Source organism: Gavia stellata, chromosome Z (genome assembly GCF_030936135.1).
Source record: "Gavia stellata isolate bGavSte3 chromosome Z, bGavSte3.hap2, whole genome shotgun sequence".
Taxonomy (NCBI): domain Eukaryota; kingdom Metazoa; phylum Chordata; class Aves; order Gaviiformes; family Gaviidae; genus Gavia; species Gavia stellata.
In genome coordinates this window covers 10,716,078-10,734,721 of record NC_082637.1, presented here as the reverse complement: position 1 = coordinate 10,734,721, position 18,644 = coordinate 10,716,078, and the positions used below count along the sequence as shown (strand labels likewise).

Genomic DNA, 18,644 nt, shown 5'->3' with positions numbered 1-18,644 from the left:
TCAGCCCAAACTCCGCTGAGGGAGGCACAGGACAGAGCATCTTTTCTTGCGCAATAGTTTCCCTTCTGGAGCAGTGCTGGTAAGTGACGCTGGGCAGGAGGGAAGTGCTGTTCCCTGTGACAGACTGAGCTCTCGCCGGAACAGCCCCAGCTCCCACCGTGTCCTAGCGCTGCCTGTCCTGCCCGCTCTTCCCAGGTCGCTGCCTGTGGTGCCAAGCTCCAGCTGGACCTGATGCTGTGCTTTGTCGAGTCAACAGGAAACAATACCAGTATTTAGAGAAAGGACTTCACCTAAATTGGGGGAGCAGGAGGGAGTCGGTGTGCTACCCGTGCGACCCGATGCCTTCACAGACAGGACTTCACCTGCCTTGTGTTGCCGCGAGCTTTCTCGCCGGTCGAGTGCCTGGCGCAGGCTGGGTCAGTGGCAGGTTTACACACTTCATCCTCCTCCCCTTCCTTTCTGGTGATCTTGTCACGCTCTGCCTCGCTGTTGTCCCACGAGCTAACGAGGTGCTCGGGGAAATGCCCGGACCTCTCTGCTGTGCCAGCACAAGTGACACCTGGGGACAGGGCAGAGTTGAACCGATTTATCTTTGTGCTGTTCCCGGCTGCTTCTCCCTTACATCTGAGAAGGAGAGTGCTTTTCTTGACTAAGTAGCAGATTAGTGATAAATGCCGAGGAAAGATGCTCGAGTGTCTGATCAGACGGCTTCTGACCTTGCAATGAGCAATGTGTTTGTGTTTACTGCTAAAAACACCCTCTTAGCAGACAGCTGTATCCTCAAACAGCCTGTGTAATCCTCCCGCGTGGCGGTGGCACCTTTAATGCCTTCTCATCAAAGCTCCGAAGCGATTTGTGCTTCTGTTCCGCTGTTTGAAAGTTACCCTCGGCTGACTGCGGTGGCTGTCCCTTCTGGGTGCTGTGGCCCCAGGCAGTGCCGGAGCTTTCCTTGGCCAGGGAGCAGCTGGCCATGGCACCCATGAGCGCCCTGAAGCAGCCCATCGGGTCAGCCAGGAGAGGTCCCCAGTTCTCCGGTGGATCTGCTCTTCATTCTTCATCCAGCTGTCTCCTTCCCCTGGTGTGACGTGCAGTGGGGGACTGCCCAGCCAGACAGGCCCCCTGCACCCCTAAGCTGCAGCAGATCCCTCCGTGTCTGTGTCACCAGGTGGACACAAGGCCTGGCTGTGGCTTTTCAGAGCAGCTGCAGGTGCTGGGACCTGATCCCTGGGGGTTGCCAGGAACCCCCACAGCTGTGGGGAGAGCCCCCTGTGTGCCCCCCAGCCACCTCCCCTGGGTGCCACATCTGTGTCCTTCACCTGCAGCATCCCCCCTTTGGGGCGACACCCCACACCAGAGCGTCTCCGGCTCCAGTCCCTGCATGGAGGCTGGCGGTTACGGCTCAGCAGGGGTATGGTGTGCCTGCACCCGGCGATGGGCTCTCCTGTGCCTCAGTTTCCCCCTGCACAGGACAGGGAGAAGCCACCTGTGTTGATGAGGCCACCGCTGCCCAGATTCCCAGGGCACTGACTGTCCCCAAATGACCTGTGCCCCCCCACCAGGGACTGTGGGGGTGCCTGTGCCCACCCCTGCCTGCCTGTGGCCTCCGCGTCCCGGCAGGGACCCCAGCCCAGCCCTGGCCACCCCACCCTCAGCGTCCTCTCGCCCCTGTGTGCACGGGGCCGGGGTGCGTGTGTGTGTGCTCGCACGTGTGTGTGCACAGGTGTGTAGGGGAGCGGGGCAGGGCGGGCAGCAGCAGGCAGAGCCAGGCAGTGGCCCCCGGGCTGGGCAGGACCAGCCGGAGCTGGGCAGGCAGGGGCGGTGTGGGCCACACGGGCAGGGCGGTACGGGCAGTGCGGGGAAGGCAGCATGGGCAGGGCGGGCAGAGCAGTACGGGCAGCACGGGAGGGCAAGCACGGCAGCGTGGGCAGGGCGGGAAGGGTAGCACAGGAGGGTCAGCAGAAGGGCAGGACAGAAGAACGGCCGGGGCAGGGCAGTACAGGCAGAGCTGTACCAGCAGCAGGGACAGGGCAGGACAGGCAGCGCGGGCAGTACGGGCAGGGCAGGAGGGGCAGGGCAGGGCAGTACGGGCAGGGTCCGGCCCAGGCCGGGCCGGCAGAGCGCGCGCTGCCCGCCAGCGATCGCGCCCCTCACGTGGGCGCCGGCCAAGGGGGCGGGCCCTGAGCCGAGGGCTCGCCCAATGGCGCGCGACCGGCGGGGGGCGGCCACCAATGACCGGGGGCGGGCGGGGGCGGGGCGGCAGCAGGGCCCGCCCCCCGGTGCCGGCGGGAGGGAGCGGGCAGCGCGCGGGGCTGCGGCACCCACCGGGCGGCCCGCGGCGGGACTGCGCCCGGAGTCCGCACCGGCACCGAGCACCGCGGCCCCGCTCCGTACCGCCGCTTCGCACCGGGACCGCGCACCGGGGCCTGGAGCCAGCGCACCGCTCCGCGCCGGGACCCCGCGCCGGGACCCCGCTCCGCACCGGGACCCGGCCCCGGCAGCGCCGCCCGCCCGCCGGCGGGGTCCCGGCGGCTCCCGGGGCGGAGCGGAGGCAGGTGGGTAACGCCGGGTCCCCGCGACGGGAGGGCGGATCCGGCGGGACCTGTTGCTGCCCGGTGCCCCGCTGCGGGCCGGGGGCTCCGCGGGTGTCCCGTTCCTCGGCGGGGTGGGGGATTAGAGGCACCGGGGACCCCAGGAACCGGGGCTCTGCCCGACCCGGGTACAAAGCACAAGAGGGGTCTGCCCCGGCACCGCAGTTGCTGCCCGCCCAGCCGCTCCCCCTGTTTTGGGGTGCGGGACCTCGCAGCGGGGTCCCGGTGGCAGGAAAAGCAGGCGGAGGGTGGAGAGGGGACAAGAGCTGGGCCAGGGCCGCCCGGAGTCACCCGGGGGTGCCCCGGGGAGGGGGTTTTGGGCCGGGATGAGGTGACGGGTCTCCCACTGGGGACACCTCCAGCTTGGTGGCCCTCGCAGGGGGGGACAGCCGGCGTGTGAGGTGCTGGAAAGCTCCCCCCAGACAGCAGCTGACCTGGGAGCTGCTGCAGCCTCCAAACCCCAGCAGAGCCCCTTGGGCCCTGGGGTCGCCGCCGCTGGCACCCCCACAGCCCTCTGAGGGGCTCAGGTGGCCTGTCCCCTTGTGCCGGTGGTGATGGTGACTTTCTTCCTTCCAGGTGCAGGAGGAAGGAAGGGGGTCCCCGGGTCCCCACTGCCCTGCCAGAGGAGGGGAAGCTGAGGAAAAGCTCCAACTGATCCTTCCCAGCGGTGTGGTGAAGCCCAGGACACAGCTGCCAGCAGCCAAAATGTGACAGGGCGACGCCGACCTGCTGCCCACCTGGCCCCAGCCCTATCCCATTGCCAGGAGCCCCGCTGTCCCCTTTGTCCCCTGCCAATGCCCGTGGGTGGAGGCTGTGCGCTCGATCGCTGCGCTGGCATCCCAAGCACGGGGCCAAGCTGTGGGCTCTGCTTTTTCCTGCGGGACAGTGGCGATGGGGGCTGCTCTCTCCACCGGAGCGGTTGTGGCAATTTCTTTTAACTGTGTCATCGCGTTGCTCATCCTCATCCTCTTCCTCATCCTCTGCAAGGCCTGCAGGACCCCCTCGTGCCCCAAGAAAAGCCCGGCTTCTGACGCAGACGAGGCAAGGAACGAAGAGAAGTACCTGCTGCAGCCCTGAGCTGCTTGGGGACTTAGGCACCCAGCTGTGCCAAAGGAGTCGAGCCAGCGTGGATGCCTGCAGTGGGACTGGGGCATTGAATGGGGCAGGATGAGAGCAGAGGGGATGCCAAGCTGCTCACAGGGGCCGTGACGTGGGACACAGCCCTTCACCTGTGTGGTTTGGGGGTGACCGTGGGGATGGAGAGACAGTGGCTGGGGATCTGCTACGGGGACAATCCTGCCTGTGCCAGTGGCCAGCGAGCACGGCAGGAGCCCTGCCCTCGAGCGTACCCCATGTTCGGGGACAACCCGTGGGCTCCTCCCTGGCGCTCGTGGCCCAGGCCAGTGGCCACCGCGTTGCAGACCTGAGTGGGGCCGGCTGGGGGCTCAGAGGGGGTAGGCAGTGGGGCTGGCATGGGTGCCTGTCCCCATGCGGGCCCCGCCGGCAAAGTGGGGTGTTACCGGTCCAGGTATCTTTGGGGGTGGCTGTGGGGTGCCATGGGCCCCCAGCCTCAGGAGGGCATTTGGCACTTGTCTGCCCCAGCAGCCAGTTTCATGAGCCATGAGAGGGTCTGCATAGTCTGTCCATTTGTCCCGGTCTGTCTGTCAGTCCTCTCTAGTATTAGCACCAACACTACCAGGCAAACGGCCCTCCTCGCTGGGTGTGTGCTCCTGCCTGCTCCCAGCTGAGGCCAGCCGGTGGGGTTTGACCTGCTTGCGGGCAGCAGACGTGCCCTCGCTAGTGTCCCCATCCCTGTTGAGAGCAGCCTGGGATGGCTTTTTGCTGGGAAAGTGGAAGAGTTGGGGAGAGATGAGGGTGCACAGCCAAACAGCACCGCAGGGTCCTGCAGCTCCCTCGCTGCCCAGGGACCACAGTGGATCTGCAGAGAGGGATGCTGGTGGTCTGGCTTGTCCCCAGGCCTGGCAGCTGCCTTCCCCTGCCTTGCCTGCAGGTGCTGTGTGTTTCAGAGGGCTTTGCCCTGCCCATCCAAGAGCAGAGCAATAGCCAAAGTCCCCTCTGGCACAGCCACTGCAATAAGGGGACAGAGGGGTGGGCTGTGCTGGGAGGGATGCTGACCAGGGTCCCTGCACAGGCTTGGCCAGGGCTGGCAGAACCTGTGGTTCCTCCCCGTGTCAGGTGTAGCTAATGCATCCCTTTGCAGCGGTGTTTTTACTAGACTAATAAACTGATTGTAGGACCCAGGTGGTGTCTCTGAGCTCTGCCCTGCACCCGGAAAATTTGGGGGAGGCGGTGTGTCCTGCCTGTCCCATAGGGCTGAAGAGCAGCTGCCACAACGCTGGTGGCTGATGTCCCTGCAGGACTGCAGGCAGTTTGCTGGGTGATGGTGACAAGGAAGGGCTCCTATCTGCATCTGTCTGTGGCTTTTAAATGCTGGGTGAGAAACCTGTCTGGGTATTTCATGCCTACAGCATGTCTGCCCAGGCTGGGGGCATGGGGCTGTCAGCAGGGAGCACCCCCCAGCCCCAGTGCTGGAGTTTCCAAGCTGTGGCCTTAAGTTACAAAGATGCTTTCGGGGGACACAGGCCAGCTGAGTGGTGGGAGGAGACCTGCCACCACCCCTGCCTGGTGGAACGAGCGCCTCTGGTCCCCAGTCCTGGCAGCTTTGTGCAAGGCTCCAGTGGTGACAGCCCGTCCCTGCTCATCAGCATGCGGTGAGGCCACCGCGGCTCCTGCTGCCACCGCAGCCACGTAACAGCTAATCCCTCTGCCGCAAAGCACCGGAGTGGTGGGAAGGCTCTGCAAACCCCACCCCAGCGCCTAGCCATTCCTGCAGCTGCTGCTGGGCAGAGGCGGCCGAGACCCATGCCGAGCCCCCCTGGGGAGAGGGGAGCTGTGAGCATCCCGAAGCTGGTGGCTAGCAGCTGCTGTAATACCTCGTTTGCAGTGATGGCACATCCCTCTCTCCCACATCTGTGGGGACCGAGGCCAGTTCTCCAGCTACCCTCTGGCTTAGGCTGCCACCCCAGAATTCAAGGGGCTGTGCGTGGCTGACCCCACAAATGGCTGTGGGGCTGCAGCTCAGTGCTCGGACTCTCTGGCCACCACTCGTGGTGGGTCTGGCTGCCATCAAGCTGCAGCCCTGAGGTTTCCCTAGGGCTGGCAGGACTAGCCCTCACCTGCCCTCCATGGGGTTCTCACCTGGTGCAAACCCGGCCAAGGGTGGGGAAGAGCTGAGGGCTGTGCGGCACTGGGGGACTGAGCACGGTGAGGTCTTCCTGACCCCAGAGATGGCTGCACATTATGGCTCTCCCAGCACCTCTGTTTATTTGTCCAGGCACGGAGGCAAAGCGTTCCCACTATGCAAAGAGCGGGTGGCAGGGGGCCCACGGCTTGCATGCCAAGCAGCCACCGATCAAAGCCAGGATTGTTCGGCCAGCGTCCCCTGGCAAGAGTCGTTGCTTCCCCCACTCACTTCCCTGCCTTGCTCTCCGGCTCTCTCACCAGGTTAAGCAGCTTGTCCAGCTTTGCAATTTCCACCTCGGGGCCCTTCTTAACCTCCTGGCCTTTCTTCTCCTGGAAAGAGAGCAAGTGGGACAAAGCTGTGAGCAGGGAGGACCACGGGGATGGGGCTGGCACAGGGAGGGATGCTGGGCTGCTGTGTCCTAGCTCGCAGCCCTCGCTGGGGACAGATCCACAGGGGGATGCACCTGCCTGTCCCCGTGTTTCAAGCCCAAGGTGCCGTGAGATGTATAAAAGCCCCTGTGGGCTGTGGAAGGGCAGTAAGGAAGGGTTTGGGTGGGGATGGGAGTGGACATGTTGATCCACAGTGACACAAACCCTCTTTTGCCTCTCTCCTCCCAGCCCTTCTCAGCCCTGTGGGACTGGACTGCCCTCTTAGCCCCCAGGTTTTCCCTCCAGATCCCGGGGAGGTGCCAGGCATGCACATCTCCCAGGGCAGTCACAGTGATGCAGATGTCCAAACCTCCCCAAAATAGTCCCACCATACCCATTCCATGCTGGTGCTCCTGGGGAGAGGCAGCCATGGGAGCAGGGACTGGCCCCTTTGCACCCAAATGTGGGCAGGTGGGTGCTGAGAGTCCCAGGGGGATAAGTAAGTCCCAGGTGGGCTGTTAGTTTGTCACTGAGGCTCTCTTGCCCCTGGGCATGCCCCAAACCTCCCATGGCATGGCCTGTCCCTGTGCCTCATTGCATGCTGCTGTGCCAACCCCATCACATGTCCCAGCGTGGGCAGCAAGGATGAGCCCTTCCCACAGCCCCCCCCAGGGGCTCGCTCCCCAGGTGCTAGAGCAAACTGCCAGCATCTTGGGAGGAATCACGTAGCATGAGGGAAATAAGCCTGTCCAGTTCGGTCCTCGTTTGCTTGAGAGCAGCAGGAGCTTCCAGGCCTGGTAGGAGACAATGTCTCTGCCAAGGGTACCAGTGCCACCCAATGCTTCGGGCAGACCATGGGTGCAGCATCAGTGTGTTGCTCTCATTGGAGCTCAAGGACTTTGGGAAAGTGATAACTGGGTTTGGGCTCTCCAGATACATATCACGGCACACACAGCCGCAGCAGAGGCATTTTGCAACCTGCATTCAGCCCACCAAGCCCTCCTGCAGCTGAGCATCTACCCCACGGTGTTCTTCCAAAACAGCACGCACCCAGTTGCTGCATCCTGTTGCTCAGTGCTGCCTTCCACTTACAGTCTTCTCCTTTGCCAGCCTGCCAGCTCTTGCCTTGCTTCTGCATTTGGCGGAGTCCCTGCTCCAGGGCTGGGAAGCTCCTCTGTGCCCAGCATGGCTTTGGGCACCCCAGAAAGCAGATTCCAAGCACGGGCAAGCAGGAGGGCTGGTACCCAGTCTGACAGGCAGGCTCGGGAGAGGTGGCAGTGGGTCCCCAACACAGTGGCACAGCAAGGGGAAACATCACCAACTGGGCTTGGAGGCAGCCCACAGAAAACTGCTGTGCCGGCTCCTCCCGGCATTCTCGAAGCACGGTCTCTGCATAGGGCTGCCCTCGGGAGGCCAAGGGAGCAGCACACAGTATCTGAGCAAGGAGGCCGCTTGCCGCCCTCTCTCCCCACTTAGAAAAGATCAATTCTCCTCCCGCTGAATCAGCTCCTCTAATGGCCCTTGGAGCAGCAATTACAAACACACGCCTTCCCTTCAGTGCTGGAAGGAGACACTGGGGCACAACAAAGAGAAAGTCACAGGGCTGCAGGGATCTCGCTAGCAAACGTGGGCATCGCTGAAGGCGATGACCACTGGGAAAGAAGTCCACAGGAGATCCCCACGCTGCTCCCTCATCCCAGCCTAGCACAACCCCGACAGAGCAGAGGTTTCCTTGGCTGCCGGTGGGCATAGATCAAGTGAAAGCAGCCCTGGGGTGGGGAATGGGGACGTTTGGAAACCACTCTGCTCCTGAGAAGACAGCCCCACTCCTCACCTGAGCACTGGGATGAGCCAGGATTGTTTTCATTTACCAAGTCCATGGATTGCACGCCGGGACAGTGCTGGTTTGTATTAACACCGCTAAGTGAGCAATGCCCTTTGTGGCACTGGTCTGGGCTGTTTGTACCACTGGCCCACGTCACAGCCGAGCGTCTCTCTGAGTGAGAGTGTTGGGATAAACACAGCTGCTCGGGGTATTTCGGGACTTAGCTATTTCGGCAGAAAAGCTGCTTTGCTGTCTGACGGCGTTCAAAACACTCCCTTTGGCACCCTGTGTCGCACACAGCACCATACACAGGTCCTTGGGACAGGCTAAAGAGGCAACTGCTTTGCTCAGCTGGGAAAAGGAGACGCTGAAGCCATCTCACATAGACCTACCTCCATCCCAAGCCCTTCGTTCTCCCCACTGGTAGGGTCAGGGAGGGTCCCTGACTGATGCCCTCCAGGTAGTAACGCCAGGTCCATGGCAACCATGACTGAGCCTTGCTGAAGTCACTAGCCACAGGCAAGGCTCATCTCCCAGTCGCTGAGCTGTCCCTAACTAAAACCTTGACTTTCACACTAGCTCAGCTCCTTTGGTGCTTCTGAGCAAGCTGCAACAAAGCCACATGCAAGCCCGTAATGAGCCGTAACCGAACCAGAGCCCTGATTTAACACCACATAACCAGGCAAGCAGGATGACACAGGGAAGGAAAATTATAATGTCCTTTCAGGGGCACTGGAACGGAAAGTTTCCCTTTATTTCTCCATCTGCTTTTCCCCGGGGCAGCTGTGCATGTGAGCTGGCCGGGCTGTTGCAGGCTGGCTGATGGCACCACCACGGCCCTGTGGCATCTGCTTGGATGCATGTGGCAGCTTCTGACAAATCCAGGGGCTTCACTTGCTTCAGGCCTCCAAGGAGCAGCCCTTCTCAGAGCAGAGCTGTTGCAATTTCCCAGAGCGCGCACAATACGGGGAAGCACCACCTCTATGTGTGGCTGCCAACGGCTTTCCCTCCCGACGAACGCCACAGTCAGCTGTGGAAATGGCACTCATGGGGCTCTGCCACCCAGCGTTTGCTAAGCCTATCCTCTGCCTGCATCCCTGCTTATACTGCATCCATGGGGCTCATGGGGAGCTGAGAGGGAGCCGGGGCAGAGCGTCCCCCCCATGGAGATGACAGATGAGAGCTGAGCTTACATGGGAGGTCTGTCTCCGAGGAGTTCATCGAACTGGTACTGGAGCCACTCACAGTAGTGTTTGCATTGATTTGATTGTTAACAGTTCCCAGCAGGAGAGCAAAATGCTCTTGGCTGAAATGGTAATGAGGGACGTGTCAGGAAAGCTCATGGCAGGGGCAGGAAAGGCTCTGTGTGGGGACAAACTCTGCCCCACTGCTGCAGCATAACCTTTGGGAGGTGAGGTGGGGAGGAGACCCCCCTCTACATGTCCCCATGCTTCTATGTTCATGGCCAAGACCCCCATTGCCCTCACACTCTCTTTGCCTTATGCCTGGGCTCTGCTCTGGCTCTCCAGTCCGGGAAACTGAGGCACAAGACTCCTGGCCCTATTGGCAGTGTGGGCACAACTGCTGCAGGATCCTTGATGGTCCTCTCAGCCCCAAAGGTAAGTACTGACACTGCAAGTGAAGCAGGAGGTGGAAGATGACTGAGGTGGAACACGAGGGGTGAGGGCAGGATGACGACAAGGATGACGATGAGGACAAGGATGAGGATGAGGACAAGGATGACAATGAGGATGAGGACTGGCTATTTGAAGACCCCAAATCCATCTCCCTGGGAACCACAGCCCCAGCCCTCCCCACACAGGCACATACTGAACTCTACATCCAGGATATGGGAGTCATTTAAACTGGATTCCCTGCGTCTTGGCTGATGCTTTCATTCCCTCGCTGAACAGCAAACTGCCAAGTTAATAAAACTCTCCCATAAAAGCCATGATGCCGGCACTTTTCAGCATCTTTTTTTTTTCTGCATTGGTGGAATAATCATAAAACATCTGCTGTAAGGTTTCAATTAAACAAAGCAAAACATCTTTATGTTTTAAAGTAGCAAGGAAGTCAACCATGCTGGCACAAACATAGACAGAAAAGTCCCCATAACTTCCTCTGAGTCTGGCCAAGGGGCACAGGCCTGGTCGTGCCCTTCTGCCATCATGACACTGATAGTCCCAGTCCCTGCCATTCCTGGCAGGATGGGGCCTGATGGCATCCACCCAAGGGTGCTGAGGGAGCTGGCGGAGGAGCTTGCCAAGCCGCTCTCCATCATTTATCAACAGTCCTGGTTAACAGGGGAGGACCTGGACAACTGGAGGCTTGCCAGCGTGACGCCCATCTACAAGAAGGGCTGGAAGGAGGATCTGGGGAGCTACAGGCCTGTCAGCCTGACCTCGGTGCCGGGGAACATTATGGAGAGGTTCATCCTGAGGGCGCTCACAGGGCACGTGCAGGACAACCAAGGGATCAGGCCCAGCCAGCACGGGTTCATGAAAGGCAGGTCCTGCTTGACCAACCTGATCTCCTTCTATGACCAGGTCACCCGCCTGGTGGATGAGGGAAAGACTGTCAATGTTGTCTACCTGGACTTTAGTAAAGCCTTTGACACTGTTCCCCACAGTATTCTCCTGGAGAAGCTGGCGACTCGTGGTTTAGATAGGTGCACTCTTCGCTGGGTAAAAAACTGGCTGGACGGCCGAGCCCAGAGAGCTGTGGTGAATGGGGTGAAATCCAGCTGGCGGCCGGTCACAAGCGGAGTCCCCCAGGGCTCAGTTTTGGGACCGGTCTTGTTTAATATCTTTATCGATGGTCTGGATGAGGGGATTGAGTGCTCCCTCAGTAAGTTTGCAGAGGACACCAAGTTGGGCGGGAGTGTTGATCTGCTTGAGGGTAGGAAGGCTCTGCAGAGGGATCTGGACAGATTGGATCGATGGGCTCAGGCCAATTGTGTGAGGTTCAACAAGGCCAAGTGCCGGGTCCTGCACTTGGGTCACAACAACCCCAGGCAACGCTACAGGCTTGGGGACGAGTGGCTGGAAAGCTGCCCCGCAGAAAAGGACCTGGGGGTGTTGGTCGACAGCCGGCTGAAGATGAGCCAGCAGTGTGCCCAGGTGGCCAAGAAGGCCAACGGTATCCTGGCCTGTATCAGAAATAGTGTGGCCATCAGGAGTAGGGAGGTGATCGTGCCCCTGTACTCGGCACTGGTGAGGCCGCACCTCGAATGCTGTGTTCAGTTTTGGGCCCCTCACTACAAGAGGGACATTGAGGTGCTGGAGCGTGTCCAGAGAAGGGCAGCGAAGCTGGTGAGGGGTCTGGAGCACAAGTCTGATGAGGAGCGGCTGAGGGAACTGGGGTTGTTCAGTCTGGAGAAGAGGAGGCTGAGGGGAGACCTCATCGCTCTCTACAATTACCTGAAAGGGGGTTGCAGAGAGGTGGGTGTTGGTCTCTTCTCCCAAGTCACTAGCGACAGAACAAGAGGAAATGGCCTCAAGTTGTGCCCGGGGAGGTTCAGGCTGGATATTAGGAAAAATTTCTTTGCTGAGAGAGTGGTGAAACACTGAAATAAACTGCCCAGGGAGGTGGTAGAGTCACCCTCCCTGGAGGTGTTCAAGGAACGTGTGGACGAGGCATTGTGGGACATGGTTTAATGGGCATGGTGGTGTCAGTTGATGGTTGGACTTGACCTTACAGATCTTTTCCAACCTTAGTGATTCTGTGATTCTGTGATTCTGACGGGATTTCTGGCCACAGCTGTGGTGGGACAGGATCCGGCCTCTTTACAAAGCAGCCCAGTGACCTAGGACACCAGCTTCCCATGCAAAAGGGGTTTAAGCTTTTACAGACTGATTTTGAAGGGGGTGAGAAGTTCCAAAAAGCCACAAACAGGGCTGCCCAAAACTCCCATCCTTATTATCCTCAGTGGGAAGGGGCACATAGCCTGCCAGGACTTCAGAGCTATGTTGCTTCTGGAGAAGACTTTTTCTTGTTCTTTCTACCCTGCTCAGGGGTGGGTCAAGGTGAGAAGTTCAGGGTAAGGGCTCCTCCATTAGCAAAATGTGCCAGCGACAGGTCTGGCAAATTCAATGAATGAAAACAAAGAAGAAACTTCTCTGGAGCATTTCTGTTGGGAAGACCAAGGAAACCCAAACTCCTTCATGAATACAGCAAAATTTTCCTCACTGACTCCCTGGGTTACCAACCAAACATGCATCAACGGGGGTGTGATATGACCCGTGGCACTGAAGCCTTCCAAAACCTACCCGGTCATGATCCTATCGCAACCCGATGCTGTTATATAGTGGGTGCAGCTGGAATTATGCTGAGCTGGGGATCATGTCCATGCCAGGACCAATTCTGGGCTCTCAAGAAGTCCATTTACATACAGCGGTGACATGCTTATCAACCACGGAAAGCCTCGAGTCACACTCACAGCCTGATTTGACAGTGTTGCTTCTGGCCTGTGGAAGGATTAGCTGACAGATCGGAGATAAGGATTTAGGCTTATTTTGCTACTGTTTGGAAATAAATGACGCAGGAAATGTTCTGCTTGCAGGGAATGAAACCGGCAGAAAAGCCCAGGGAATGGCTGGGTCATTCAGGCATCAGCAACCACACAGGATCATTGGCCTCAAAGATGCACATCCCTCCAGCTTCAGCTAAAACCTGCGCTGCTCAGGGCAAGCACCTCTCCTTGCTGCAGCTCACATATTTGACTTGGATATCTCTGCTAGTATCTGCACCGGACCATGCCAAGGCACAGCAGGGCAGACAGGCCTCATGGTCCCAGGTAGCCTGCCCTTGCTTGCTGGAAGTCCCCGGTGAAGACACTGGAACCAGCAAAGACAGAGCGCTGGGACCAGCATGTGGCTCAGCAGCACATATCTGATAGTGAAGACGTGGGAGCAAACGTCAGCAATATCCAACAGGCAGGAGCTGCAAACAAAACTGGATCAGACCTAGAAGGGGCTGGGGGTATCACTGGGAATAAACCAGAGGGAATTGGGTGACACCCAGGGGATGTTGGTGGGATCACCTGTATCTAAATGGTGGGTACCTGCCTGCAGCACGCCACATGGCTGGCTGGCTTACAGACACCCATGGGAGAGGGCAGAGAGATCGTCTGATGGAAAGGATGGGCTCTGCAGCAGCAGAGAGCTAACAGCAAGGTCAAACCCTTATTCATGACCGTAAGGGAGGACAGCCACCACCACAGCTCTGCGTCTGCTCTGCAGGAGGCCAGCTGGGACCCCATACCCTTGCTCACCTCCCTTGCAGTGTTCTCTGGCCAAGCAAAAGACACACACAGAGGAGGAGCCAATCCCTTCCCTGTGGGTTTTGGCAGCCTCCGGCAAAGCCGTGGAGGAGTATGGCTTTTGCTTTCATGCTGATTGGTGCTCTGATGCGATCTCTACTGACCCTCAGCAAGGAACTCTGTAAATATTAAGCAGTGAGCCTCTGAAGCACGTTATGGCAAGTTGTGCTAACAGGATTTAATGAAGCATCAACAGTGCCCTCTGAAAGCGCTTGCTAGCTGGCCCGATCCAGCTGTATACCCTGACTGAGCATGGGAAGCTGCTAAACTGCATAACCCATCTCACAGTGACTGCAGTGCAAAGCCTGGCCTCGCCGGCCCCAGGTGCAGGCAAGCATGAAGAAGATGCTGGTGGGCACCGCAGGGTGCAGGATAGGCAAGACCAGTCTCACTTAAAGGCTAAGAAAGGCTTAGCACTGAGCTCTTCTGCTTGGGCTGCCGACAAAGCAATTTCGCTTCCAGCCATGCTGAACGTGCCCTGTTCTTGCTAACTCCAGAGCCACGAGCAATGTCTTTTACACACCACTAATTTAGGCACCTAAATATGGCCATAGGAAGACCATATTTAGCAGCCATGCATGAAAACTTCAGTGAGCAAGGCCCAGCTGAGCACAGGCAAGGCCCATGGCAGTCCCCACAGCTCCTCCGAACTGGGCATTACAATGACTTGTTAACTCCTTCTGAATTTATCCCAGTACCAGCCACAGAAACCCACCAAAACCATTGAAAACAGTTGGTCTTCTGCTTTTTCTGTATCTGACATGGGTTCAAAACAGGGATGTGGTCATATCCTCAGTTCATGTATCACCAAAAAAAATATTTTGAAGTGAAGGATAAATTTTAAAGCTATCCAAAGACATTATGATCTGAAACAGGCCAAAGGAGCAAATATCCCTAACTCTGCCCTGAACAGATGCTGTGATTAGGCAGCATCAGCAACAGGCTGTCTGCTCCTTCAGGAGGTCACACTGGGTTTTGCCAGCCCTGGGGACAATTTGGCCGCACTCTAACTGTGAGCAGAGTATATGTGTGTGTGTGTGGTTTTGTGTGTGTGTGAAATGGAGAACAACTTTGCCTTTGGGCATCATTACCCTCTGTCACTGAGACAAGCCAACAGCAGCCACCTTGAACAGGGCAGCCTAGTGAGAAGATAAACTCCTTACAAGGTGCATGGAAAAGATTTTTAGCCATATCATTTCGCAGATGTAGTGCTAAGCACTGAGAAAAATCATTGCATGCTCAGTGTGCAAGATAACTACCCGCCTCTGACCCACAGAGGCTTCGTAAAAGGGCTGGAGTGGAGTAAAAAAACCCAAAAGCTTTTGCCTCCAGCTGAGGAAGGGGTCCTAGTGGTGGAAACCACTGCTGGGATAAGGACAGAGGGACGGGATGACCCTTCCTTCACCTCCTTGGGGGACAGGCATTGTATCCCCCACCACCCTCAAACCCTGGATCCAGCCCTGCTGGCTTCAGACTTTCTGCAGTGCCATCCAGCTTTTCTGGATGGGATGGATTACTTTAATTAGCTCTTAGCACCGCTCAGCGGGAAGCCCTGTTACCCAAAGCCTGCCCACATGCCGCATGTTATAATGGCATCAGCTGGAAAGGCTGGTGGGGACATTAGTGCCCTATGTTTTAGCTGTGGGATCTCTCAGACCCAAGCGGTGGGGAAGAAGGAAGCAAGAAGCGGGTTTTATTTGAGATTGTTAATACAAACTACTAAACAGGCAATACCTTGGCTTCTAGCTTGACTTCAAATATTGCTGCAATTCCAGTGAAACCCAGACACCAAACCTCAGTGCAACCTAAACGATCCTAAAGATGCCCAGGCTTCCCTAGCCCTTGTGCCTACCACGAGAAGCTACACCTGCGATACCTCTTCACTCGGGCTGGCAGCCCTGCAGCGAGAGGCTCAGGCAGACAGACACAGCACCCATGGGCACGTACATCAAACCCATCCAAAGGGCAAAATCAAGGAGATGCCCTGCAGTGCACAGGGGCCCCGGCAGCCTTAAGCTGCAGCCCTTGATGCCATCTGGCAGGTAGCACTGTCAGCCACCCAGCAACATTTCTTTAACACTCAGCATCTCCTGCTTTTTTCTTATTTCAGCTTTACTTTAGCATTTTTGCCTGACAGCTCAGTACGCTGTTACAGATTAGAGTTTAATAAAAGCAACCAAACACGGATGCAAATAAGCAGCTCCTGAAATACTTTGGTACTGCTGTTATTTCACAGAGCATAACATCTCATGAGAGCTCTTCTGCAGTTGTACAAACTGTATATTTTTTAAAAGTTGCAATTTTTTCCCATACCTCTTTCTCTGGCCACCACTGTTAAAATATATATATCCCCTGCGATCACCTTTAAAACTGTCTTAAGAAAGTCCAGCTGCTCTTTCTTTCTTAACACGGCACTCTCTTTAAAGCTTTTGTCATGCCAGTTTTTTTAATACAGCTCATAAAAATATTTGCGTAGGAAGTATATTGTTGTTTGCTACTAGCATCAGAGTGTGTGAATATACTTCACTCTGGATAAATACAAGTACACTGGAAACTGAGTTTTGCTATAAATAGAAGTGAAAATAAATGTCTTCACTTGCAGATGCCCCACATTTAATAACATTAATGCCAATGGCATGAAAGATATATTACAACTGATACTGTTCTGCTTACTGAAAGAGCTCAGTCTGCAATTTAATGTCAGGCCACAGTGCTGTCTCCCTCTCTCCTGCTCTCCATGACTGCACTTGAACTCAGGGACGCTCCAGAAATAGCACTAGATATTTCAACTGCGTGAACAATTGTGTCATCTCGACAACACATTCTCGTGTGTAGGTTTCATTTAAATCACAGCATCACCTGGAGCTGGGCTAGGAGCGGTTGGTCCATGAGTCCGCCCTGGTCCATGGTGGGAGCAGCTACGTTTAAATTGCTTCTGACAGATGCTTGTCCAGCACTTGACCCAGTCCTTGCAGTGCCCAGCACAACATGCCCCGAGCAGTGGATTGTCACGCACTGCTCCCATCACCTGCATGGCCATTTCTGTTGAAAACCCCCTGGGACGGTGCTGCTAACCCATCCCCTGGTGATGGCTGCCAGCACGTCCCTCTCACACCTGCTGAAACCCTTTCACTAAGCCTTTTGCTGCTGTCTTATAACCTCAGAGCACTGCCTTCCTCAACCCACCAGCCCCAGATCTCTTTAGGGGTGCACATCTCTCTGCACCTCCCTCCTTCCAGCCTCTCGACTGACCATGTTGTCCTTGCTGCTCTCCTGCTCCTCACATCTGTCGAGCTTGGTACCCCAAATCAGAGCTGAGGCATTAGCGCTGCTAAGTGGCATGGCAGGATCAGCTCATGTGCCCTGCTCACTCCTCTCTTGCCCGTGCTTTCCAGTACAACACCTCTGCTACTGCAGGGCACTGCTGGCAAGTGAGATTTTTTTCGGTTCATCTCCCTCGTTGATTTTTCCCATCTCCTTTCCCTCTCCTCCTATTTTCCCTCTGTCTGCACTGAAGTGCATCCTGTTTACTTCAGACCATGTCTCCCATTTGCCACAAATTAAATGACTTGCACAGCTTCTCTCCACCTGCTGCACAGGAAACGGCTGGGCAAATGATAAATGCCACACAAACACTCCCAGGCCTGGAAACCACACACACTGTTAGTCTGAACTATGTGGGATGTCACGCTAAATGGTATCATCTACGACTGAGTTACGCTGCAGCATGCAAATCAGGGCTTAAAAAGGGTCAGCAAGAAGCTGGACACAGGACAAGCATGGGAAATCCTGCAGCTAGAGATGTTGCTCTTCCCTAGGATCTGACTCTGTTACAGCAGCTGAGAAATCCCTTCTTGCCCCAGAGGCAGACAAGGCTCAGCTGTAACCCACCACTGTGCCCCTTTGCCCTGGGATCTCCTGGTTAGCAGCTTTGCTGGTGTCAATCCTGTCCTGAAGACAGGCTTGGCATAGGCTGCTTGATGGAGGATGTTCATCACTGCCTGTTGGGACATCTCCTCTCTGAGCCTGCGCAGCCCGCAGTGATGTTGGGGTGTGTTACACACTCCCCATTCATGTTCACAGTGATGCGACGGCACTGGACTGTCCATACGGGTCTGAGTAAGAGCTGTACAGAGAAGAAGAGGATTCAAACTGGACCAGCTGCAAATGCAGGGCGAAGGACTGCGTATCAGCCAGAAGCAGACAGGATAAAACAACGCAGGAGAAAGCCAGCGATGTGCTGGGAGGCAGCTCAGGGAGTTCTCCCCTGAGGCACGGGCACCCGTGGAGCACTTTGTTTTCTTCTGGGAGATGTTTCCAGTGGTGAGCAGATCTGCCCTGAAGACAACCCTGACCTGATCAACAACTGTTCTGTTGGAAGCAACCCAGGGCAGACATGAATATGGGTTCCTGGGCACACAGTAATGGGGATGGTGATGAGGTTGGGGTTGGGGATTTTCCTGCCCCACCAGCAGACCCGGATTCCACATGCACCGGTGACCTGACCCTACTTGTGTCTCGCTCTGGCCCTGCTACCCAGGAGCATGGGGTCTCCCAGGTCCTGTCTGCAGACAAACTGAGGTGCACCCTGACTAAAAAGCAGATCTAGAGCCTGTGTTCGGGTAAGCTGTCCAGGTGGGATGCAGTCATTTGAATGACAATCCAGTCTTAAGATGATGATCTGGCTCCAGCCCAAGTCTTTGTACTAAGCTCCTTGATATCCTGTTTAGAAAAGCATTATTAAAATCAAATTGCTTCATGCATACATTGCTGTTTTAATTATAACAGAAGCAGAAGAGAGATGCAAGCAGTAATCAATCTCTCTGATATTAATACGTATCTGAAGAAGGAACTGGCCATGGGAAAAGCCAATCCAACATCATCTGTGGAAACCAGAGGGATATATTCCTAGTGATTGTCCATGCTGCCAACAGCACAGTCACAGTGTGGCCAGGAGTGGCCTCCCTAAACTACACTTTGCTTTGAGTCACTGGCCAGGATGCTGCACCTGAATTAGTTTTACATGTTCGCTGCTGTGTCTCTGTTGTACCAAAATGTAATTACTTCAGTGCCATAGACCAATTAAACCCATCTGCTCAGCTGGCTGCTGAAACTATTGGAGTTTCTTTGCAACACAGTATTTCAAAATAAAGGCAGGCTGCGAAGAAAACAATGTCGAAGTCATTAAGGTCCTTAAAGTAAGCACTTCCCAAGGTAATCTCTCCATTGCTCAGCAAGTCCCACCAGTACAAAGATGGAACAAGGTTAAGCAGCAGCT

At 56.5% G+C, this 18,644-nt stretch overlaps 1 protein-coding gene across 1 annotated transcript in view; it reads right to left on the bottom strand.

Annotated features, from left to right (window-relative positions):
• Window positions 1-6,077: 6,077 nt before the first annotated feature.
• DNAI1 (dynein axonemal intermediate chain 1) overlaps window positions 6,078-18,644 on the bottom strand; it is a 152,231-nt gene continuing 139,664 nt past the window's right edge. Inside the window, exon 20 of the mRNA XM_059833404.1 lies at window positions 6,078-6,182. Coding sequence (XP_059689387.1) covers window positions 6,078-6,182 — 105 coding nt within the window. The remainder of the gene's footprint in view (window positions 6,183-18,644) is intronic.